Here is a 19,715-nt window from a genome sequence, read left to right as displayed (position 1 = left end):
CCTAGGAAAAAAGGATAAAACTGGCTTATATGGGACATCCCTTGGAATATTATATGGGCACATATTACTCCATGGATATGCTGCAGGTCAAGGATGACTTACCCTCAAGTTGTTCCAAACTATATGAAGATGAAGTGTGTAATTTCTGTGCCAGTAGTAAAAGGAAATCCAAACATGTTTATTTTTTTTCCAAACACGTTTTCCAGTAGTTTCACAATTAGGGGAAGAAATACTTTTCTCCACACCTGAAGGGGTTAAAAACGTCAAATACTAAAACTTATTTACATTTTTAGCTTTATTTCAACAAAAATGTTTTTAGTTAATGATACTAACCCTGTTTCTGTGTCATTACAGCCCCTAAATGCAAAATAAAACCAGTAGTCTACTTAATGTCCATGTATTTATTTATTTGATAAGTATGAAATAAGCTTTGTACCCGGGGTTATTTTCATGTAATGGCTGCACATCATCTATGAATTATGTAGTTTCTTTGACAAACTGATTTTGAATCCCAGGTGTTTGGCCTTGGCTCTGTTGCACAGGTGGTCACAGGAAATGTTTTTTTTGGAGATTATTTCAGCATAAATGTAGGCTTTGGGCTGGGGGTGCGGTGCACGTTGGTGGAAAAGTGTCAGGTGAGACCCTCTTGACCCCAAACAGAGGTCACTTCAATTGCCATTTTCCATAATGACAAATAATCATGCAGTATGTTTTACTCTATCACAGGAGTTCATATGAATGCAGCCGTTTCGTTCACAATGAGCGTGTTTGGACGTTTGCACTGGAAGATGCTGCCACTATGTTTTCGCCCCGTTTCTGGGTTCATTCCTTGCTGCTGGGACCATTTTTTAAACTTTATTATGGTGAGCAAATACTCATCATCTTCAGGAGTTCTTTTTGTTCTTAGTGTTGGAGTAGGTCAAATAGTTTCTTCGCTCACATACTGTTCTTTATAGATGCTATACATCATTACTGTGGGGGCAATTTCACTGTCGGGCCCCAAAACAACAGCTGGGATCTTTTCTACATATCCAGCACCTTACATCTCAATCTACACCGGATTATTCGACCAGGTATTTCAAAGATGAATATAAATGCTCCTTAATGAACTAAAATATGAACCAAAAACCTGATAGTGTGTAACAATAGTTCACCCAAAAATGAAAATTTGTAGACAGCAAAAATGCTTCTGTATGCTTTTTATATTTATATAATTTAATATAGTTAACAATCTATATCACACAAAGAGTACCGTTTTTCAGCAGATATCAGCATGGACATTTAATAATAATTTTATACAAGTTCAGTAAAGCAATAAGTATGACAAATTTTCACATCTGTGCTGTTTAACTCCTGGAGGACGACCTCCTTAAATGCTCTGGTCTTTAATGGGGAGTTTTGCTCAGCTCGTCTCTACAGAATCTCTCACAGCAGCTCAAGAGTGTTAAGATTGAGTGAAATACATGTCCACTGAAGGATTTTCAACACAGGAGAATGAATATCGTCATTGTCATGTTAAAAAAAGCCCAACAATGCAGGGAATGAGAAGAGGGTAGCATCTTCAGTTTCAGGTTTTTGTATTACATCACACAGTGGTGTGTGAATTCATGCCAGCATTGATAGAGTACAACTCCCTCACACCTTCAGCACTCATACATCCCTATAGAAGAGCTTTACTACCACTGAATGCCACTGTGGGAACCAGGCACTTCTCTCGGTGCTGTTAGATCCAAAATGATTGAATTGGTCTCTTGAGACCAGAGTATGGATTCCCAGAAGTCTATATTTTGTAAATATGGGCCTTGGAAAAAGCTAAATGAGTTTATTGTGCTTTGGCTACAGTCGGTAGTTCTGGTGTGGATAAACAACCATGCATGTCACTTCTGCAGGCTGCATCTTACTCTGTGAGATAAAGTGTCACTCTTTTCACAGCTTTTGCCGGCTCTGAGACACGTTCACGGTGTTTCTCCTGCTCCTTTTCTAGCAAAAACTCACTCATCAGTAAATGAAAGCTTAAAGTGAAGACCTGATTATTTCAGGGGCCTTTTCACAAGTCCATTGTTTTTGAATTTCTGTGTTACTTTGGCTATATTTTCACACTTAAAACAATAATTTGGTATTCCTCTTTTACCATTGTCCTCTTTTATGCTAAGAAATAAATCTCCTGACAGTTCTCTCTCAAGTGGTTTCATTGTTGTCAGCATTAAGTCTGAGTATGATTCAGTGGGCCATATAACACTTAATTATCAAGAAATGACTTACCTTTAGCAGTTTTGGTTCAACATACTTACCTGTTGATCAATACTTGCCTTAACCTTACACCAGAATTCTTTTTTTTTTCAATTTTTTTAGAAACTTTCAGGAGGGTGTACTCATTTTTGCAACACAACATTTTATCACTTTGAAAAGAAAATGGTATTTTCTTGAATAATTTTAACATTCTTCTTTGGTAACTGATCAAGCAGACTTGCTGGAATATTATATCTCTAAAAAAAACATGTCTTCTAAGCAAAGTGTAATTGCTGAATTTGTTAAGTTTCAGAAGGGGTGTACTCATTTATGCTGTGCACTGTATATGTGCATATGTATGTATGTGCGAGTGCTATGACAAACTCTTGTGCACTCCGCTGCACACTGAATAAGCAATACTGAACAATACTGAATCATGAAGCAATGTCAAATCTAATAATCAAAATCTAATTGTGACTTTCTGCTCATTTTCTCATGGCAGCAGCAGTCGGTCAGTATAATGAGTTGTGGTTTGGACGTGTACCTGTGCCCTGAAGCCTGCGTGCCAACTCGTTGGTCCAGATGACGTTGTGCAGCTTGGTGTGGTTATATGCAGCATCCATCACATGCTTTAGATTGTGACCACGGAAATGGTCAAAGTTTACCTCACCTTTCCAGTGATTCATAGACGAAACATTTACGATACGAGCTGGAGCTGATTCCTTCAAAAGGTCTGTATGACAATAAAAAAAATGTGTTACTCCCAGAATCCAGATGTGTCTTTTCAAATGAATATTTGATCCAAAAATGAAAAATTGCAAAAAACGTACTCACCCTCAGGCCATCCAAGAAGTAGATTAGTTTGTTTCTTCATCAGAACAGATTTGGAGAAATTTAGCATTGCATCACTTGCTCACCAATGGATCCTCTGCAGTGAATGGGTGCCGTCAGAATGAGAGTCCAAACAGCTGATAAAAACATTACAATAATCCACAAACAATCAACACAACTGCAGTCGATCAATTAACATCTTATGAAGTGAAAAGCTGTGTGTTTGTAATAAATAAACCCATCATTAAGGAATTTAACATTCAACTATTGCTTACGGCTAAAATATGAGTAAAATATGAGTCTTCTATCCATAATATTGCTTTCGCCAGTGAAAAAGTCCGGACCCCCAGGGATTGAGTTTGACACCCCTGGTTTAAAGTTAAATGCCTTAATGATGAATTTGTTTCTTACAAAATCACAGCTTTTCACTTCACAAGATCAACTGATGTACTGGAGTCGTGTGGATTACTTGTGGATTGTTGTGATGTTTTTATTGTGTTTTTAAAGTTTGGACTATCGTTCTGACGGCACCCATTCACTGCAGAGGATCCAGTGGTGATCAAGTGATGCTAAATTTCTCCAAATCTGTTCTGATGAAGCAACATCTTGGATGGCCAGAGGGTGAGTAAATTTTCAGCAAATTTTCATTTTGGGTGAATTATTTCTTTAAGATCTAAAAAAAAGGCATTAACAATTGGAATGTTGTCTGACCTAAAAGCAAACTGGTGAGCAGAAACGGCCCAACGTGGTTGGTTGCAAAAGTGATTTCCAACCCATCTGCAGTGATCTTACTCGGTAGGCCTGTAGGTATTAACAAACCTTGGTTTGTATGGACATACAAATTAATATATGAGAGATGGAGAGAGTGAGAGAGAGAGTGAGAGATGGGCATTCCACCTGAGGCCCCTGCGTTATTGACCAGGATATGCAATTCCTTCTCATCCTCCAAGATCCGTGCTGCAAACTTCCGCACAGAGCCGAGCGACGAGGTGTCAAGCAGACGCAGATGTACGTTCTGGTTCCCAGTACTTTCTCTGATTTCTTGTAGTGCTGCAGTCCCACGAGCCTCACTCCGGCACGCCAGGATCACCCGCACCCCACGACGAGCAAAGTCCAGGGCAATGAATTTCCCAATACCTAAAATATAACAACAAAAGGTGAATGACACATCAGTATTCGGGAATAAGAAATTGAGTAATTATGACTTGACAGAATTATGTATGACTTTATGCGACACAATAGCACATGTCAAAACTGTTTAAGATATAAAAATATACTGTATCTTATCTTTTATCATCATCATATCAAACTTAAATTAAGCTCCAACCACAGTCCACAGGAAAGAAAAATCACAATAACAGAACGAGATGTCAATATAACCTTCATTGAATTTCTCCAAGACTGTATATTATTTGAGCAATTCTATACAGAATCATTTTTATAATAATTGTATGCTCATTTATATTGGTTTCCTAATATTTATATGTTCTCTATTCTGTTTCTCTGTTTTAACTTTGAAACATTCTCCCAGGAATCATCTGAGCCAAATTACCTAAACATTCAACCACTGAGTTTTTGAACACCATGACCTAAATCAGTCACTCCAAACGCAACAAATGTGAAGCATCTGGAACAGATTGGCACGAGCCTGCAGCAAGTTTAACAAGGTTTAGCAAGACTGAGCTGTTCCACGACTCTGCGTAAATATGAAAACAAACGAGTTTAGGTTTTATATACACGAAACATGTCTTGAACTTGTATTTGTAGTTTCATGGATACTCTGTGTCATTCGTCTTCTGCGTAAAAGGGTCTTCCACAATTCTACTCAGGTAGGCGTTTGCGTGCTCACCACCATACATTAAAATATCATTCATTTTAATGGTAAAAGTTTGATTCTCACCCGTGTTAGCTCCAGTCACAATCGCAGTTTTCCCTTTTAACTTAACGGGACAAGCGCGCGGGTTCCACGATGCTTTCCGCTGCGCGCGTACAATTATGGCCAGGATCGCCGCTGAAACTATCCATAACGGATGGGAATATATGTCACTCCACTGCCAGTTCATTATCAAGTCTGCGTGCCTCTGTTAAAATCCTCGGTTTATTTAAAAGAGACGATATGCCGAGCATAATCCGAGTGACCCTGGCACGACTGCGCCCTATGCGTGCGCACAGGGCAAAGACTAAACGCATAACTCAAGACACTCAAGACTATCTATTCCCGTCATTCACTGATAGTAAACACTGACTTCTCTGGGGTGTGGGGTTATATGAATGTATCTAAGTTTCGATGACATTTTATTTTCCTCTTGCTTACCTCTGTATAATGCATAATAATGTAGTGTTACAGTTTTTTAAAAATGCTTACAGTTTTTTAAACTATGCCTCCATTTCTCAAAACTCTACACACAAAACCAGAAAACACACACACAACATGCAGAACATCACACATAATTTGCAAAAGCAAACTCTTCTTTTAAAACTATTTGGCAGAATGTGATACATTTGTGTAAAGAAGCAATCTTCAGTCTTTCAACATACAGTTTGTCTGGAAAATCATGAGGTCAAGTTGCCTGAGGTGATTTGTTGTACCTCAGATTTCCTTTTCTGCTGTGTTCAGCATTCGTCTGAGCAAACAGCATAGCAATTCCTAGGAAAAAAGGATAAAACTGGCTTATATGGGACATCCCTTGGAATATTATATGGGCACATATTACTCCATGGATATGCTGCAGGTCAAGGATGACTTACCCTCAAGTTGTTCCAAACTATATGAAGATGAAGTGTGTAATTTCTGTGCCAGTAGTAAAAGGAAATCCAAACATGTTTATTTTTTTTCCAAACACGTTTTCCAGTAGTTTCACAATTAGGGGAAGAAATACTTTTCTCCACACCTGAAGGGGTTAAAAACGTCAAATACTAAAACTTATTTACATTTTTAGCTTTATTTCAACAAAAATGTTTTTAGTTAATGATACTAACCCTGTTTCTGTGTCATTACAGCCCCTAAATGCAAAATAAAACCAGTAGTCTACTTAATGTCCATGTATTTATTTATTTGATAAGTATGAAATAAGCTTTGTACCCGGGGTTATTTTCATGTAATGGCTGCACATCATCTATGAATTATGTAGTTTCTTTGACAAACTGATTTTGAATCCCAGGTGTTTGGCCTTGGCTCTGTTGCATAGGTGGTCACAGGAAATGTTTTTTTTGGAGATTATTTCAGCATAAATGTAGGCTTTGGGCTGGGGGTGCGGTGCACGTTGGTGGAAAAGTGTCAGGTGAGACCCTCTTGACCCCAAACAGAGGTCACTTCAATTGCCATTTTCCATAATGACAAATAATCATGCAGTATGTTTTACTCTATCACAGGAGTTCATATGAATGCAGCCGTTTCGTTCACAATGAGCGTGTTTGGACGTTTGCACTGGAAGATGCTGCCACTATGTTTTCGCCCTGTTTCTGGGTTCATTCCTTGCTGCTGGGACCATTTTTTAAACTTTATTATGGTGAGCAAATACTCATCATCTTCAGGAGTTCTTTTTGTTCTTAGTGTTGGAGTAGGTCAAATAGTTTCTTCGCTCACATACTGTTCTTTAGGGTGCATAATCTGGCAGGGGTGCAGAATTCGGCACAACACCGGGAGACCATGCAACCTATTGTGATGCTGTCTTATCATTATTTATATTAAACATTGCCCCCTCACCCAAACCCCGAGTAATACCGAGAGTGAGTCTATCTACAAACCCCTTGTATGTCTTGTCATCTTTCACCTCCTCCATTCCATAATAACACAAAAAGCATCTAATCATGTGAGGTGAAGTGCCTCAGTTGTCTGCAGGGATGCAAACTTGCCACTTTTTGCTGATTATCGCCATTTTGAATCTGCGTGATCCACCAACAAGCTTTCCAAGTTTGTAATGAGAATTGTTTATAAATCTGTTGTCAACAGGGATTTTCCATGTTTTGTTTTCTCTTCATTTTCTAATTATTACTATTATAATTTTTTTTATCATCATTATCATTATTCTATGGTCATATTGAATGGGTTCCATAAAAACAACAGTGTGAATGTGGCCTGACAGCTGAAGTAGAGAGAGATACTTTTTAAATCTTCTTGCTAAATGGAATGAAAATCCACATTTTAAAGCTGACATTTAAAAACAAATCTTCCTCTCTACAGTGGTTGCATCTTTGTCACCTTTTTTATACCCCTGATTAATTTGCATCCTTGTGTCTGTAATTAATTCAACTCTAATCATTTAACGTTTGCTGATTATCGCCATTTTGAATCTGCGTGATCCACCAACAAGCTTTCCAAGTTTGTAATGAGAATTGTTTATAAATCTGTTGTCAACAGGGATTTTCCATGTTTTTTTTTCTCTTCATTTTCTAATTATTACTATTATTATTTTTTTTATCATCATTATCATTATTCTATGGTCATATTGAATGGGTTCCATAAAAACAACAGTGTGAATGTGGCCTGACAGCTGAAGTAGAGAGAGATACTTTTTAAATCTTCATGCTAAATGGAATGAAAATCCACATTTTAAAGCTGACATTTAAAAACAAATCTTCCTCTCTACAGTGGTTGCATCTTTGTCACCTTTTTTATACCCCTGATTAATTTGCATCCTTGTGTCTGTAATTAATTCAACTCTAATCATTTAACATACACTACAGTCAAAAGTTAATTCTTTATTATTGCTAATTTGTTAAATAATGTGAAGAGCAGGCAAAAGCACGCACATCGATCTCAACTGGGTGCTCGACCAAAAAACAAGTAGAAATATTTTAGACGCAAAGTCGGCAACACCAAAGCTCCAAAAGACAGTCTGATGAAGAGCCTGCGTGCTCGAAACGTCACATATGCTATGCGACAGTCTTTTTAAAAAATAAATTTTTTGATACTTTTGGAGCTTTGGTGTTGCCGACTTTGCGTCTAAAATATTTCTAATTTGTTAAATAATAAATTTATCAACTTTATGAAACTATGATGCCAAATGGAAGTATGAAAATTATGTAGTGAGTAGTGACCAAAATATGTTTAATAAATTCAGAAATATCTTTAATGCGACCTATAATTGAATGTATGTTGGACACTTTTCTTTAATATCCACTCCAGCATCCACTTAAAATGAGTAAATTAAAATAAATGTAGGAATTCAATTCATATTCTATTTGCTATATTTGTCTGCATTTTATGTCTGGCAGGCTTAGATCAAATGTTTTTTGAGCTCCTGAGAAACCACAACAAGTGTGTCTGAATTATTGACTGGTACTATATTATGAATATATTATTCATCACAATGTTTATCTTCCGATTCCCCTCCCCCCCATGATTTCAGGGACAGTGCTTTTAATTAGGATGGTTTCAGTTTGCTTTTCTTTAGATTTCAGACATTTTGTGCATACTAATCTTTGGGAATCTAATCTTTTTTTTTTTAGTGTTTTGTGCCATGAGTATTGCATTTTTTTAGAATGACATGTCAGGTTAAAAGTTGACACCCATCTTGACACCCATGTTTTTGTAAATGTCCCCTTAAGAAATACATCCAAGCAGGGCATTGTGAACCTGAAACCAGCTTAATAATTCAGAGCTTCAATAAAACAGATTGGTCAACTAATCAATTTCGACAATGTGTTGTTTTGCATATACTCTGCAAAACTGTTAATATTTGCATTATTATGTCTTTATCAAACATCACCTTGCATGAACTAATATTTCCTTCAGGAAATGCAAATCTAATTCTCTTTGGCAGTCATAAATTCACAAGGTTATTTTTTAGGATGTACTAAGAATCTAACCAGGTTTGTTCATTTGAGTTGTATAGAAATTTGTGTTCTATAGATGTGTGGAAATAACATTTAAAAGTGTCTGTTTTGGACTGTAGACTCTCTTCAGCACTGCTCAAGCCAGAAGTAAGCCATCATTGAAGGATCTCTGCCCAGAGGACAAGCGTCGGATTGCAAATCTCATCCAGGAGCTGGCCAGGTAAAGTCCTCTCATTATAGTGATCTGAAACTTTTTAGACTGAATGAATGATTACAGTAGCCTTCAAGCCAATGTGATTTTCTGTGCATAGTGATACAGCTGTGTATCTGATCTGTTTTGTTTGTGTTTCTTTTCAGAGTTAGTGAAGAAAAAGAGGAATCTGTACAGAAACTCAGGGATGAACAGGAGACGTTTGAGAATAAAATCCAACATCTAGAGCAACAAAACCAACTCATCATACAAGAGAGAGAAAGTATCCTTTTAAGACAAGCAAGGAAGCAGTAAGAATGTTCTGGTTGAGTTTAAATGATGCCATCAATTGCACCAAATTAACATTGATTACATTTTAATGGAAAACCCTTGGGAAGTCAGTGGGGAATCCCCCCCATTTTTTTTTCTGTTAATGGCAGTAATTATTTATATATTAAACATATATTAGCTGTTATCCTTCCTGGAGATGTTAATTCAGAATCATACATAACATATTCATTATTATGTGAACTTTTTAAATTATTTGATTAATGTATTACTGTTCAAAAGTTTGGTATCTCTAAAATTTTTTCGAAAGAAGCCTCTTATGCTCACCAAGGCTGCATTTATTTGATTAAAAATACAGTAAAAACAGTAATATTGTGAAACGTTATTAGAATTTAAAATAGCCATTTTCTATTTTAATATTTTTTTAAAATGTAATTTATTGATTTGATAGCAAAGCTGATTTTTCAGCAGCCGTTACTCCAATCACATGATCCTTCAGAAATCATACTTACATAATTATACTGATTTGTTGCTTGAGAAACATTTCATATTATTTTCAATGTTGAAAACATTTGTGCTGCTTAACATTTTTGTGAAAACCGTGATACATTTTTTCAGGATGTTTTGATCAATAGAAAATTCAAAAGAACAGCATTTATTTGAAATAGAAATCTGTTATAAATGGCTTTGCTGTCACTTTTGATCAATTTAATCCATCCTCGCTGGATAAAAGTATTAATTCCTTTAATAAAAAATTACTGATGCCAAATATTTGAATGGTAGTGCAATTCACAATACGTTGACTCAGACTGTTGTGTATATTAGACTGACAGGGGGCAGTGTTGTCTAAGCAGTGGATCTGTGTTCAGCCTAGTCGTGACTGTTATAGGAGCAATATAACCACAGGATGTAATTGAGATGCTTTTCGAATTACACTTGCACTTGAAGGGGTGAGGATTCACTTTCTTTGGCGTTATGTGTCATATTGGATGACACTAATATTGAATCTTTTCATTGAAGATGAAATAGGCTTTATTTGCAGCAAGATTGTGTGAAATGTGTGAAACAGACAAACGACAAAGAGAATTCACACTGTGTTACGTTTAATATTTACTCTTTTAGATGCTAGTTTTTGAGCTCAGGGATCAGACCCGTCCTTGGTTTGGGTTGAACTGCTTTTAATTTTCATTTGAAATTGAAAGAGCTGGCACCAATCACATGACCACTGGGATCGGCGTGGGTTACTTCTCGTGCCAACCTGTCATCCGGCTGGCACATCACAAACTTCGCACAGTTCGGATGCTCCCTTTTTTCCTTGAGGTTCTGCCAGCTTTGGTTATCTTGCTCTGGTCAAAAGACATGGCGAACCATCAGTTTCACCCAACACTGTGAAATATGAAGAGCAATCGCAGACTGCTAAATTGCAGATTTGGCAGGCGAGCTCAGAAATTAGGCGGGCTCAACTCAATTAAATGCACTTTGGCTCCACGGCCTGGCATTTCCACTAAAATTCAAAACTCCATTAAAAAGAGATTGTAGTGCAAGACAAACTCTATGAAAGCCCCCTGCGGAGACAGGATGGTCTCTAAAGGTATCAGACAGATGCTGGCCCATGGAGCTGTTCTTAAAGGTTAAGGGGGACGGAAAAAGACAAACTGAGTTATGAGGGTCTGTGTAGAATAATTGCACGCATCGTCTCTATCTCATCTGCCAGGATTGCGATTATCAAGAGGAAATATCTCCGTAGGAGGGGGAAAAAATTATAAGTTACATTCTGTGCGTAGGAAGAATTTGAAGCTCATGTACGGAATGAAATTAGAATTTTCTCAAGCGTGTCTTTGGCATTCTACACCACGTCTCTGAGCGGTAGATTCTATTACAGAGAAACTCACAATCTTTGTTCTTCACAAGGAATTTACATCAAGACGCATGGAAGACACAAAGGAGAAGTTGAATGCATTCATCAATATCATTAATCTTATTGAAGTTTGCGTGGTCACTTTTCCGAATGTTGCGGATGGATCAGAGGAGCACAAGTCCTTTTGTAATAGTTTGTTTGACTAGTTCCGAGTCCATGCATCCCAGTGGGATGAGCTTAGGTGGGGTTTAAACTCTCACAGAAATTCCACTTAATCACAAACTCACTGCTCGCATATTGTTTATGACCAATTAGTTTTGTAGACACACTAATAATTGGAAGTAATAAACCACATGCTCGCAGCAAATGAAGTCTCACGATATATAAATAATCAAATCATCAGTGGCTTGGTGAGTCATTTTCGCTGTTATTTAAATCGAAGCGTGCGGTTGTGTGAACTGTCCTATTGATTTACATCTCAACCTACACATGCAGACCATCCGGCCGAGAAGCCCCGTAAAATATTCTCCTCGGCACAATTTTGTTGTACCTCGAGGTGGATTTCATTATTTTATTTCTGCGCCAGCTGACAGGGGAGTGAATCATGTTGACAGCGGCTGTCTGAAATATCGAATGCAAACTCTGATTTTGTGTATTTTTGGACAGGGGGTGGAGACACACCATGCCTGCAGCTTTCTTTTCTCCTGATGTAGGCCCTCGGAATGAGCTCTGATTGGCCGGCAGCCAACAGAGGTGCCTGCGCTGCGGGAAGCGGGAGAGAATCTTATCAGTCCCGCTCCAGTCGCTCCAGATTACCAGGCGCTGAGCGTTCCCGCACACCCTTCTGTTAATGTATTAATATGTGTGTTTACGCCCAACCTGTCTATCATAGTATCAGAAGCCTCTCGTCAGCTGCGAGGTAGATGCCTGTGTTCGATGCGCTTTATCTACGAGACGGGCTCTCTGTTCTCATTATAAATGAGAGGCCTATTTATGGTAAGAGTTCTTGTTGAACAGTTACTCATTTCATACCTGCTATTACACAGTGGTTTGACATCCAGCTGTCATGAAGGACAGTGTTTGTTGGCACTTCAGGATTTGATATCCCCTTGAATCATTTCATTTTAGACAGTCAATGATCTTGAATGAGCTACAATAATAAACCCTGTGAATTTAGGTTAGATATTTCCACCTACATCCTTAACAAAGACTTAAGCCTGTGTTATACTTTCCATGTGCGCAATTCTGCTAATGTCCGCTATGGTATGCGTGACGTAAAAATCGTCATCAGAGAGTGTGCGCAGAGGCTCCGCATGGACATCCGCGTGCCTCCCATTTTTTGTTGGTGCTTTTGTAGCCTACGCGCGGTCAGTAGGCTACAAAAGCACCAACTGCGCAGGCTGTGTGAATAAGACCGTTGCTACTTGAACCTGTACAATCCGTCGATAAAACAAGATAAATGCCAGCCAGATGTGCAATAACTGTGGGCAATTGTTTGTTCACATGTTTGTTTACTGTTCAAGCCGATCTACTGCGCATGTATGGAGCACGTCCGCCGAGCAGACCATCAGCGTATGCTTTCGGTAGTATAAATACAAGTAGTCCGCACCCGCGCTGTCCGGATTGCTCATGCGGAAACTATAACACCGGCTTTAAAAGTCAGTTTGAGTCGTTGAACTCTCTTTTTGTGATCTGACCATCTAGAACAATGACCTGACCTTATGTGGAGTTACACTACCTTTTAAAAGTTTGAGGTTGTAAGATTTTTTTAAAGGGGTCATATGATGCGATTTAAATTTTTCCTTTCTCATTGGAGTGTTACAAGCTCTTGGTGCATAAAGAAGATCTGTGAAGTTGCAAAGACTAAAGTCTCAAATTCAAAGAGAAATTCTTTATAAACGTTAAGAGTCAAGAGTCACAGGCCTGCAGCAACAGTACAGAGAGTGTCAGGAGCTGCTGGGACTCTATCAGCAGTACCTCTCCCAACAGCAAGAGAAACTCAACAAGTCTATTACCCTGCTCAATTAGTCCTGCTCCCACAGCAAGGTGAGTACTAAAAGAGAATGTGCCTGTGTGTGGGAGAGCGCGATAGAGAGAGGCCAGAAATGGCTTAAACTGAACATTGGAGTGTTACAAGCTCTTGGTGCATAAAGAAGATCTGTGAAGTTGCAAAGACTAAAGTCTCAAATTCAAAGAGATATTCTTTATAAACGTTAAGAGTCAAGAGTCACAGGCCTGCAGCAGCAGTACAGAGAGTGTCAGGAGCTGCTGGGACTCTATCAGCAGTACCTCTCCCAACAGCAAGAGAAACTCAACAAGTCTATTACCCTGCTCAATTAGTCCTGCTCCCACAGCAAGGTGAGTACTAAAAGAGAATGTGCCTGTGTGTGGGAGAGCGCGATAGAGAGAGGCCAGAAATGGCTTAAACTGAACATGTGCGGAAACTCCATAAACAACATGCAAGTACGTTTTCTTTTATCATTTGCCACTGATGGTTCAAACGTGAGTTTTGGGCAGTGTGGAGTAGCACTTGTTGTTTGTCATTTCGCTGATCACAAATGCAGACAGGGTTTTATGTTTACGCGGCACGGCGCGATGCAACACAGCTCGTAAAAAGACAGTATAAGTCATTATATTCAGTAATTATGTCCCCACTGGATGCAACAAATGCCTCGTTTGTAATGGGTTTTAATGTTTTTGTGTCGTCGCTCTGGCTGGGACACGCCATCACAGTATGTTAAGGGGCGTAACATGACTGTCTCACGCTTGAGGTATTCGGCCAATCACAACGCACTGGATAGCTGGCCAATCACAGCACACCTCGCTTTTTCAGACAGATGAGCTTTGTAAAAATCGATGCGTTTCAAAAAGGCGGGGCAATAATGTACAGTATGTGGAAAATAATGTTTTTTTTTTTTTTTTTACTTTAAACCGCATAAACACATTTCATTACACCAAATACACAAAATAATGTTATTTTTGGCAGCATCATATGACCCCTTTAAGTAATATAGTATTTGTATTTATAGTATTTATAACAATCTCTTCACAGTTGCCAAGCAATATGGTGCATTAATGGAACCAAAGGACGAAAACTAATCATTTACTTTCATCATATACTCATCCATGTTATTTCAGACCTACATGACTTTTTCTTTGCAGAACACCTTTTTTTGTCCATACAAAGAAAGTCAATGGGGTCCAGTGTTGTCTTGAAATATCCTCTTTTGCGTTCTACAGAAGAAAGTCATATGGGTCATAGAGGCTCTTCAGTTTGTTTTGTTGCATGCTATTGCTTGCATCTTGGTAATATTTGCTATTGCTTGCATCTTGGTAATATTTTGCTAACTTATATACTACTTTCAGTATTCAAACATACATGTGAATTTGTTATATAAAAAATTTGATTGACTGATATCAGTGATTCAGTGCTGTCAGTTTGAATGAGAAGCAAATCTGTAATTAAAGGGGTCCTATTATGCTCTTTTACAAAGTCTTGATTTTGTTTTGGGGGTGTACTAGAACATGATTTCATGCTTGGTGGTTAGAAAAATGCATTATTTTTCACATAATTTACATAATTAAAATGCCTTTCTCCCCATCCTGGCACAAACGGCTCGATTAGTTCCTGCTTTGATGATGGTCTGCCTTCCGAAAAACAAAATGTGTTGTGATTGGTTAGCTGTCCCAGTGCGTTGTGATTGGCGAACAGCTTAAACGTTCTTTCAACAAAAACTTTTTGACGAATCCGGCACTCCTGGCACAAACGGCTCGATTAGTTCCTGCTTTGATGATGGTCTGCCTTCCGAAAAACAAAATGTGTTGTGATTGGTTAGCTGTCCCAGTGCGTTGTGATTGGCGAACAGCTTAAACGTTCTTTCAACAAAAACTTTTTTTCAAAAACACTGTTCTCCTTCGTATTGTGGAAGCTGTCCTCAGTAAAATGCACAGCACACAATAGCAAATTGGGGTTATAATGCTCAGGAACAGAGTTAAAAAGTAAATTGCAACCACTGTTTCCTGACATCATCCGCTTTCGGAAGCCCAAACAAAGACGTTTGGGCACGGAGGTGAAAAAAAAACAGCGTTTCAGGAGGTCGCGCACCAGACGAGAAGCGCAGCGTCACATCGCATCGCGTCGCGTCGTGTCGCGTCACGTCACGTCTTTAAAATTCTAATTCTTTATTTTCTATGAGTGTAGGCACACCGCCCAAACAAAGACGTTTGGGCACGGAGGTGAAAAAAAACAGCATTTCAGGAGGTCGCGCACCAGACGAGAAGCGCAGCGTCACATCGCATTGCATCGCGTCGCGTCGTGTCGCGTCACGTCACGTCTTTAAAATTCTAATTCTTTATTTTCTATGAGTGTAGGCACACTGGCGGCGCCGTTTGGTGTCTGTCCGCGGCGCCCAGCTACGTCGTGTTATACTTGTAAGAATTGTTCTAGACATGCCAAAAATTTGAAGCTACAGCACAGCAGCTCTTCTTCTTCATCTACTTCTTCTAAATTTAGCAACTTTTCAGACTACCCTAGCAACTTTTTCTTCCAAAAGCATCCTTTAAAGGGGTCATATGATGCGATTTCAAGCTTTCCTTTCTCTTTGGAGTGTTACAAGCTGTTCGTGAATAGATATGATCCCTAAAGTTGCAAAGACTAAAGTCTCAAACCCAACGAGAATTTCTTTATAACAGTTAAGACTTGTCCACGCCCTCCTAAAACGCCTCGTTTAAACACGCCCCCATGTCTACGTCACTGTGTGGGAAGATTTGCATAACGCCGCCCAAATGTTCACGCAAAGAAAGAAGGGGTAACTTACATTCTCACTGTAGTATTGTTGCCGCCGCCGCCATGTCGTGGAGACACTGTGTTTCGTTGTGAAAGCGAAACTGGTTTGTTTGGTTTTCCCAAAAGAGGACACAACTAGAAATCAGTGGTTAAGTTGTATTTACAACACTGTTCCAGAACAGTTCAAACCAAATATTCAGATGTGAGCAACGCATTTTACGGAGGACGAGGACTTTTTCCTGGGAGAGTAGCCTACAATGCCGGTGTTCTGACAAATAATGCTGACTTGCAGCCTGTAAGTACGTTTTCATATTTAAAGGATTTGCCACTGACGATTCAAACGTCTGTAGGTACATTTTCAGACGTTTAATGAGGCTCAGAGGTTGCATGAGTGCAGTGATTCAGACCTACATGACCTTTTCTTTGCAGAACACCTTTTTTTGTCCATACAAAGAAAGTCAATGGGGTCCAGTGTTGTCTTGAAATATCCTCTTTTGCGTTCTACAGAAGAAAGTCATATGGGTGCAGTTAAATTCATGTGGAGATTAATGCTTTAAATATAAAATTTTGAGTACAGAAATATGATTCAAATAACTGAAATTATACGTTAAAAATGTAACTAAATCCACCAGCAGGTGGCGACAAGTCACTGATTTTATCACTGAATCATTCATTCAATTGATTCGTTCAAACAGCTGAATCATTCAGGAATGAAGCAAGTGACTGTCTTTATGAACTGATGGAAATCTGTCATAGCGACGGAACTTTAATCCCTGTAAGGGGTGTAACATTTCTGTTTGGCCAATCACAACGCACTAGATAGCTGGCCAATCAGAGCACACCTCGCTTTTCAGAACGATGAGCTTTGTAAAAATCGAAGCGTTTCAGAAAGGCGGGGCATAGAGGAGAAACAATAATGTACAGTATGTGGAAAATAATGTGTTTTTTTAACCTTAAACCGCATAAACACATTTCATTACACCAAAAACACAAAATAATGTTATTTTTTAGCAACCTCATATGACCCCTTTAAATTATTTATTGGACATTAGTGTCCTGGTTCTTTCTCAAACCAATAAGCCACTGTAATTATACAGCTTCACATTGACACCCCCCTTTTACCATGGTAAGACTCACTAGTGCATGGCCTCTTGTGGGTTAAGTTTGTATTTGTGAAGTTCCATTTTCTTTTTCCATTGTGCAGTATTCTGGAGATTTTAATAATAGCCTTTGTTTTAAGGTAAGATTTACCACGCTTATCTTATGTGTATTGGATTGAGAGGCTGTTGAGCAGAGGCTGGATTTCGTGCATATTGACATTGTAATAACGGAGATATGAGGACTATAAATAATCTCTGTAACGTTCTAACTTTCAGTCAGTTTGATCTGTGTTGTCCCTCTGGAGTTCCTGGGCCTTGAGGTATTATGATGATCGCTGAGCGGGTTGTGCTCTACAGCCAGGCTGATTATTAAGAAGAAAGACCAAAAAAGTCGCTTTCCATTATTGCTTTCCACGTTGGAAAATTAGATCTACCGAATGGATTTCTGCAGAGCGTGTGAGAGTAAGCGAGCGTACGTCACGCTTTCATTAGTCGGCACAGTCGCCGTGGCTGTGGTTATGCTCCAGATCAGTTGAGTTCTGCCCAATGCTGCATGTGTGCCAGCTCTTTCTGTCTCATAGCCTGGCATCCTGCCCACCCCTGCCCAGCCAGACCCAGATGGAGGAGTGTGTGAAGCCCTCCCCCGAAGAAACATTTCTGTCTTTTCTCAGTGGTGCTGCTGTTTCTTCTCACTTTCTTCTCTGTCTGTGCACTTTTTCAGAAAGTCTCAAACATGACTCCAGGTATTGACGGCTGGGATTCAGCCAGAGAGACTGATATGTCAGGAGCCAGAGAATAAGTCCAACCGGTCTCCTCCTCTTTTTGATATAAGGACACTGGGCAACCGAGCTCTCTGTGGGAGACATTTTTAATGCCAGTTCTTTGTAGCTTTTCCTGTTATGCCCTATGTTATTCAATTAAAATTTTTATTTTAGGATGTTTAGATTGTACCCTTCCAGTTGTATTTTGACTTTTTTTTTTTTTTCACCGAAATTTTGATAGCATTTGTTTTTTTTGCATTTTCTGAAAAAAGTTCAGATGATAAATTAATTGCATAAAAACAAATTAGCATGGCAATCTGTAAAAAAACAAACAAACCAAAAACAAAACAAAAAACACAATCTTAGAAAAACCACCAGCTTTTTCTAAATGATAACCTGCATTTTTAAGTACTACATGAATTACTGTGGTTTTATACAATATTCAGGGTTGGTACTTTTTGTCAATTATTTTATTTCAATTTGAACCACTTTTTTTCTCACCAAAACTGCATGATACCAATTCAGATTTTTTTCAGATCTGAAAAAAGTTATAAATGAATTGCGTCCAAACAAATTTGCCTAGCCATCTGAATAACACCCCAAATCTTAGGGAAACCGCCAGCTTTCTCAGAACATGCGGTTTTAAATACTGTAAAAATTACCTTTTTATATATTTTTTTCATTTATTTATTTTTTTAGTCACTCAGTTTGTTTAATCACTCAGTTGACTAACAGACCACTTGGAAATCTTTCAACTACCGATATAGACCAAGAAAGCATCTTGAAATATGAATGATTTTGCCTCTTAAGCTTGATAACATCAACTTTGGACATTTCAAAAAAACATTTGAGTATTTAACTTGACATACAGCTTGCTTTTACTGCTACTGGTTACCTTTGGGGCACTACTCTGAGGGAGGTTCTTTCATTTTTGTACCTTCTGTATAAAGTCTCCTGCCTACTCAGCATTAGGTTGGCAACACTACAGTGTGGGAAATGGATTACCATGTCTGGCTTGGGAGGGGAGAGAGTTTTAGTCTAAGTGGGGAAAGCGGCAGAGTTATTCAGTGCATGTTGACCCTTGACACCACGGCACAGGCCTGCAGCAGCAGTACCGAGAGTGTCAGGAGCTGCTGGGACTCTATCAGCAGTACCTCTCCCAACAGCAAGAGAAACTCAACAAGTCTATCACCCTGCTCAATCAGTCCTGCTCCCACAGCAAGGTGAGTACTAAAAGAGAATGTGCCTGTGTGTGGGAGAGCACGATAGAGAGAGGCCAGAAATGGCTTAAACTGAACATGTGCGGAAACTCCATAAACAACAAATGGACAGGTCCATTTTTAAAATCAGAGTCCCTGAAACCAATGTAATGTGTTATAAACCAGAAGAAATATCACAGTCTTTTGAAAAATATTATAAGAAACTATACTCCCAACCAGAAGCAGCTAGCCCCTTAATTATAAAAAGTTTTTTGGAATCTCTAGATTTACCATCGGTAGGAATGAAACAAAACCAATTGGTAACACAGGAAATCACAGAAATAGTTATATCTGTGATACCAAAGGCTGGAAAAGATAATACAGAATGTGGTGCATACAGACCTATTTCAGTGTTAAATATAGATTATAGAATATATGCTTCAATAATAGTTAAAAGATTAGAAAATATCATTCCTGATTTGATTGATACTGACCAAACTGGATTTGTTAAAAGTAGGCAGACACATGATAATGTGAGACGTGCATTATTTTTGTTCGAGAGCATGAGCAAAAATACTTCCAAATCCCTGGCAATTAGCCTGGAGTCGAAAGAAAAAGCTTTCGACTCGGTGCAATGGGAGTTTTTGTATTTAGTATTGCAACGTTTTGGCTTTAATGAAGAGGTTATAAGAAGT

General features: G+C 38.6%; 2 protein-coding genes across 2 annotated transcripts in view; one reads left to right on the top strand and one right to left on the bottom strand.

Annotated features, from left to right (window-relative positions):
• Positions 1-2,602: 2,602 nt before the first annotated feature.
• On the bottom strand, positions 2,603-5,261 carry LOC107584617 (retinol dehydrogenase 13-like). Its single transcript, XM_016271329.1, has 5 exons — positions 4,961-5,261; positions 3,958-4,197; positions 3,772-3,861; positions 2,774-2,962; positions 2,603-2,634 (listed from the first exon to the last, which is right to left on the bottom strand). Exons 1-5 carry the CDS (start codon positions 5,121-5,123, stop codon positions 2,603-2,605), a joined length of 714 nt encoding a protein of 237 aa, XP_016126815.1. The 5' UTR covers positions 5,124-5,261.
• Positions 5,262-8,066: 2,805 nt separating this feature from the next.
• LOC107584616 (protein hinderin-like) overlaps positions 8,067-19,715 on the top strand; it is a 31,826-nt gene continuing 20,177 nt past the window's right edge. Inside the window, exons 1-4 of the mRNA XM_016271328.1 lie at positions 8,067-8,072; positions 8,958-9,058; positions 9,196-9,311; positions 18,920-19,044. Of these exons, the coding sequence (XP_016126814.1) occupies positions 8,067-8,072; positions 8,958-9,058; positions 9,196-9,311; positions 18,920-19,044 (348 nt within the window). The remainder of the gene's footprint in view (positions 8,073-8,957; positions 9,059-9,195; positions 9,312-18,919; positions 19,045-19,715) is intronic.

This window comes from Sinocyclocheilus grahami, unplaced genomic scaffold, assembly GCF_001515645.1.
Source record: "Sinocyclocheilus grahami isolate Dianchi unplaced genomic scaffold, SAMN03320097.WGS_v1.1 scaffold61.1, whole genome shotgun sequence".
Classification (NCBI taxonomy): domain Eukaryota; kingdom Metazoa; phylum Chordata; class Actinopteri; order Cypriniformes; family Cyprinidae; genus Sinocyclocheilus; species Sinocyclocheilus grahami.
Note: the sequence above shows the minus strand (reverse complement) of the source record. Positions and strands in the feature narration are given on the sequence as shown.

Coding starts and splice junctions, on each gene's coding strand:
- LOC107584617 (XM_016271329.1), bottom strand. CDS start 5,123: ATGAACTGGCAGTGGAGTGACATATATTCCCATCCGTTATGGATAGTT. Junction 3,862..3,957: donor CAATAACGCAGGGGCCTCAG/GTGGAATGCCCA, acceptor TAATACCTACAG/GCCTACCGAGTAAGATCACT. Junction 2,963..3,771: donor GCTCACCAGTTTGCTTTTAG/GTCAGACAACAT, acceptor ATTGTCATACAG/ACCTTTTGAAGGAATCAGCT.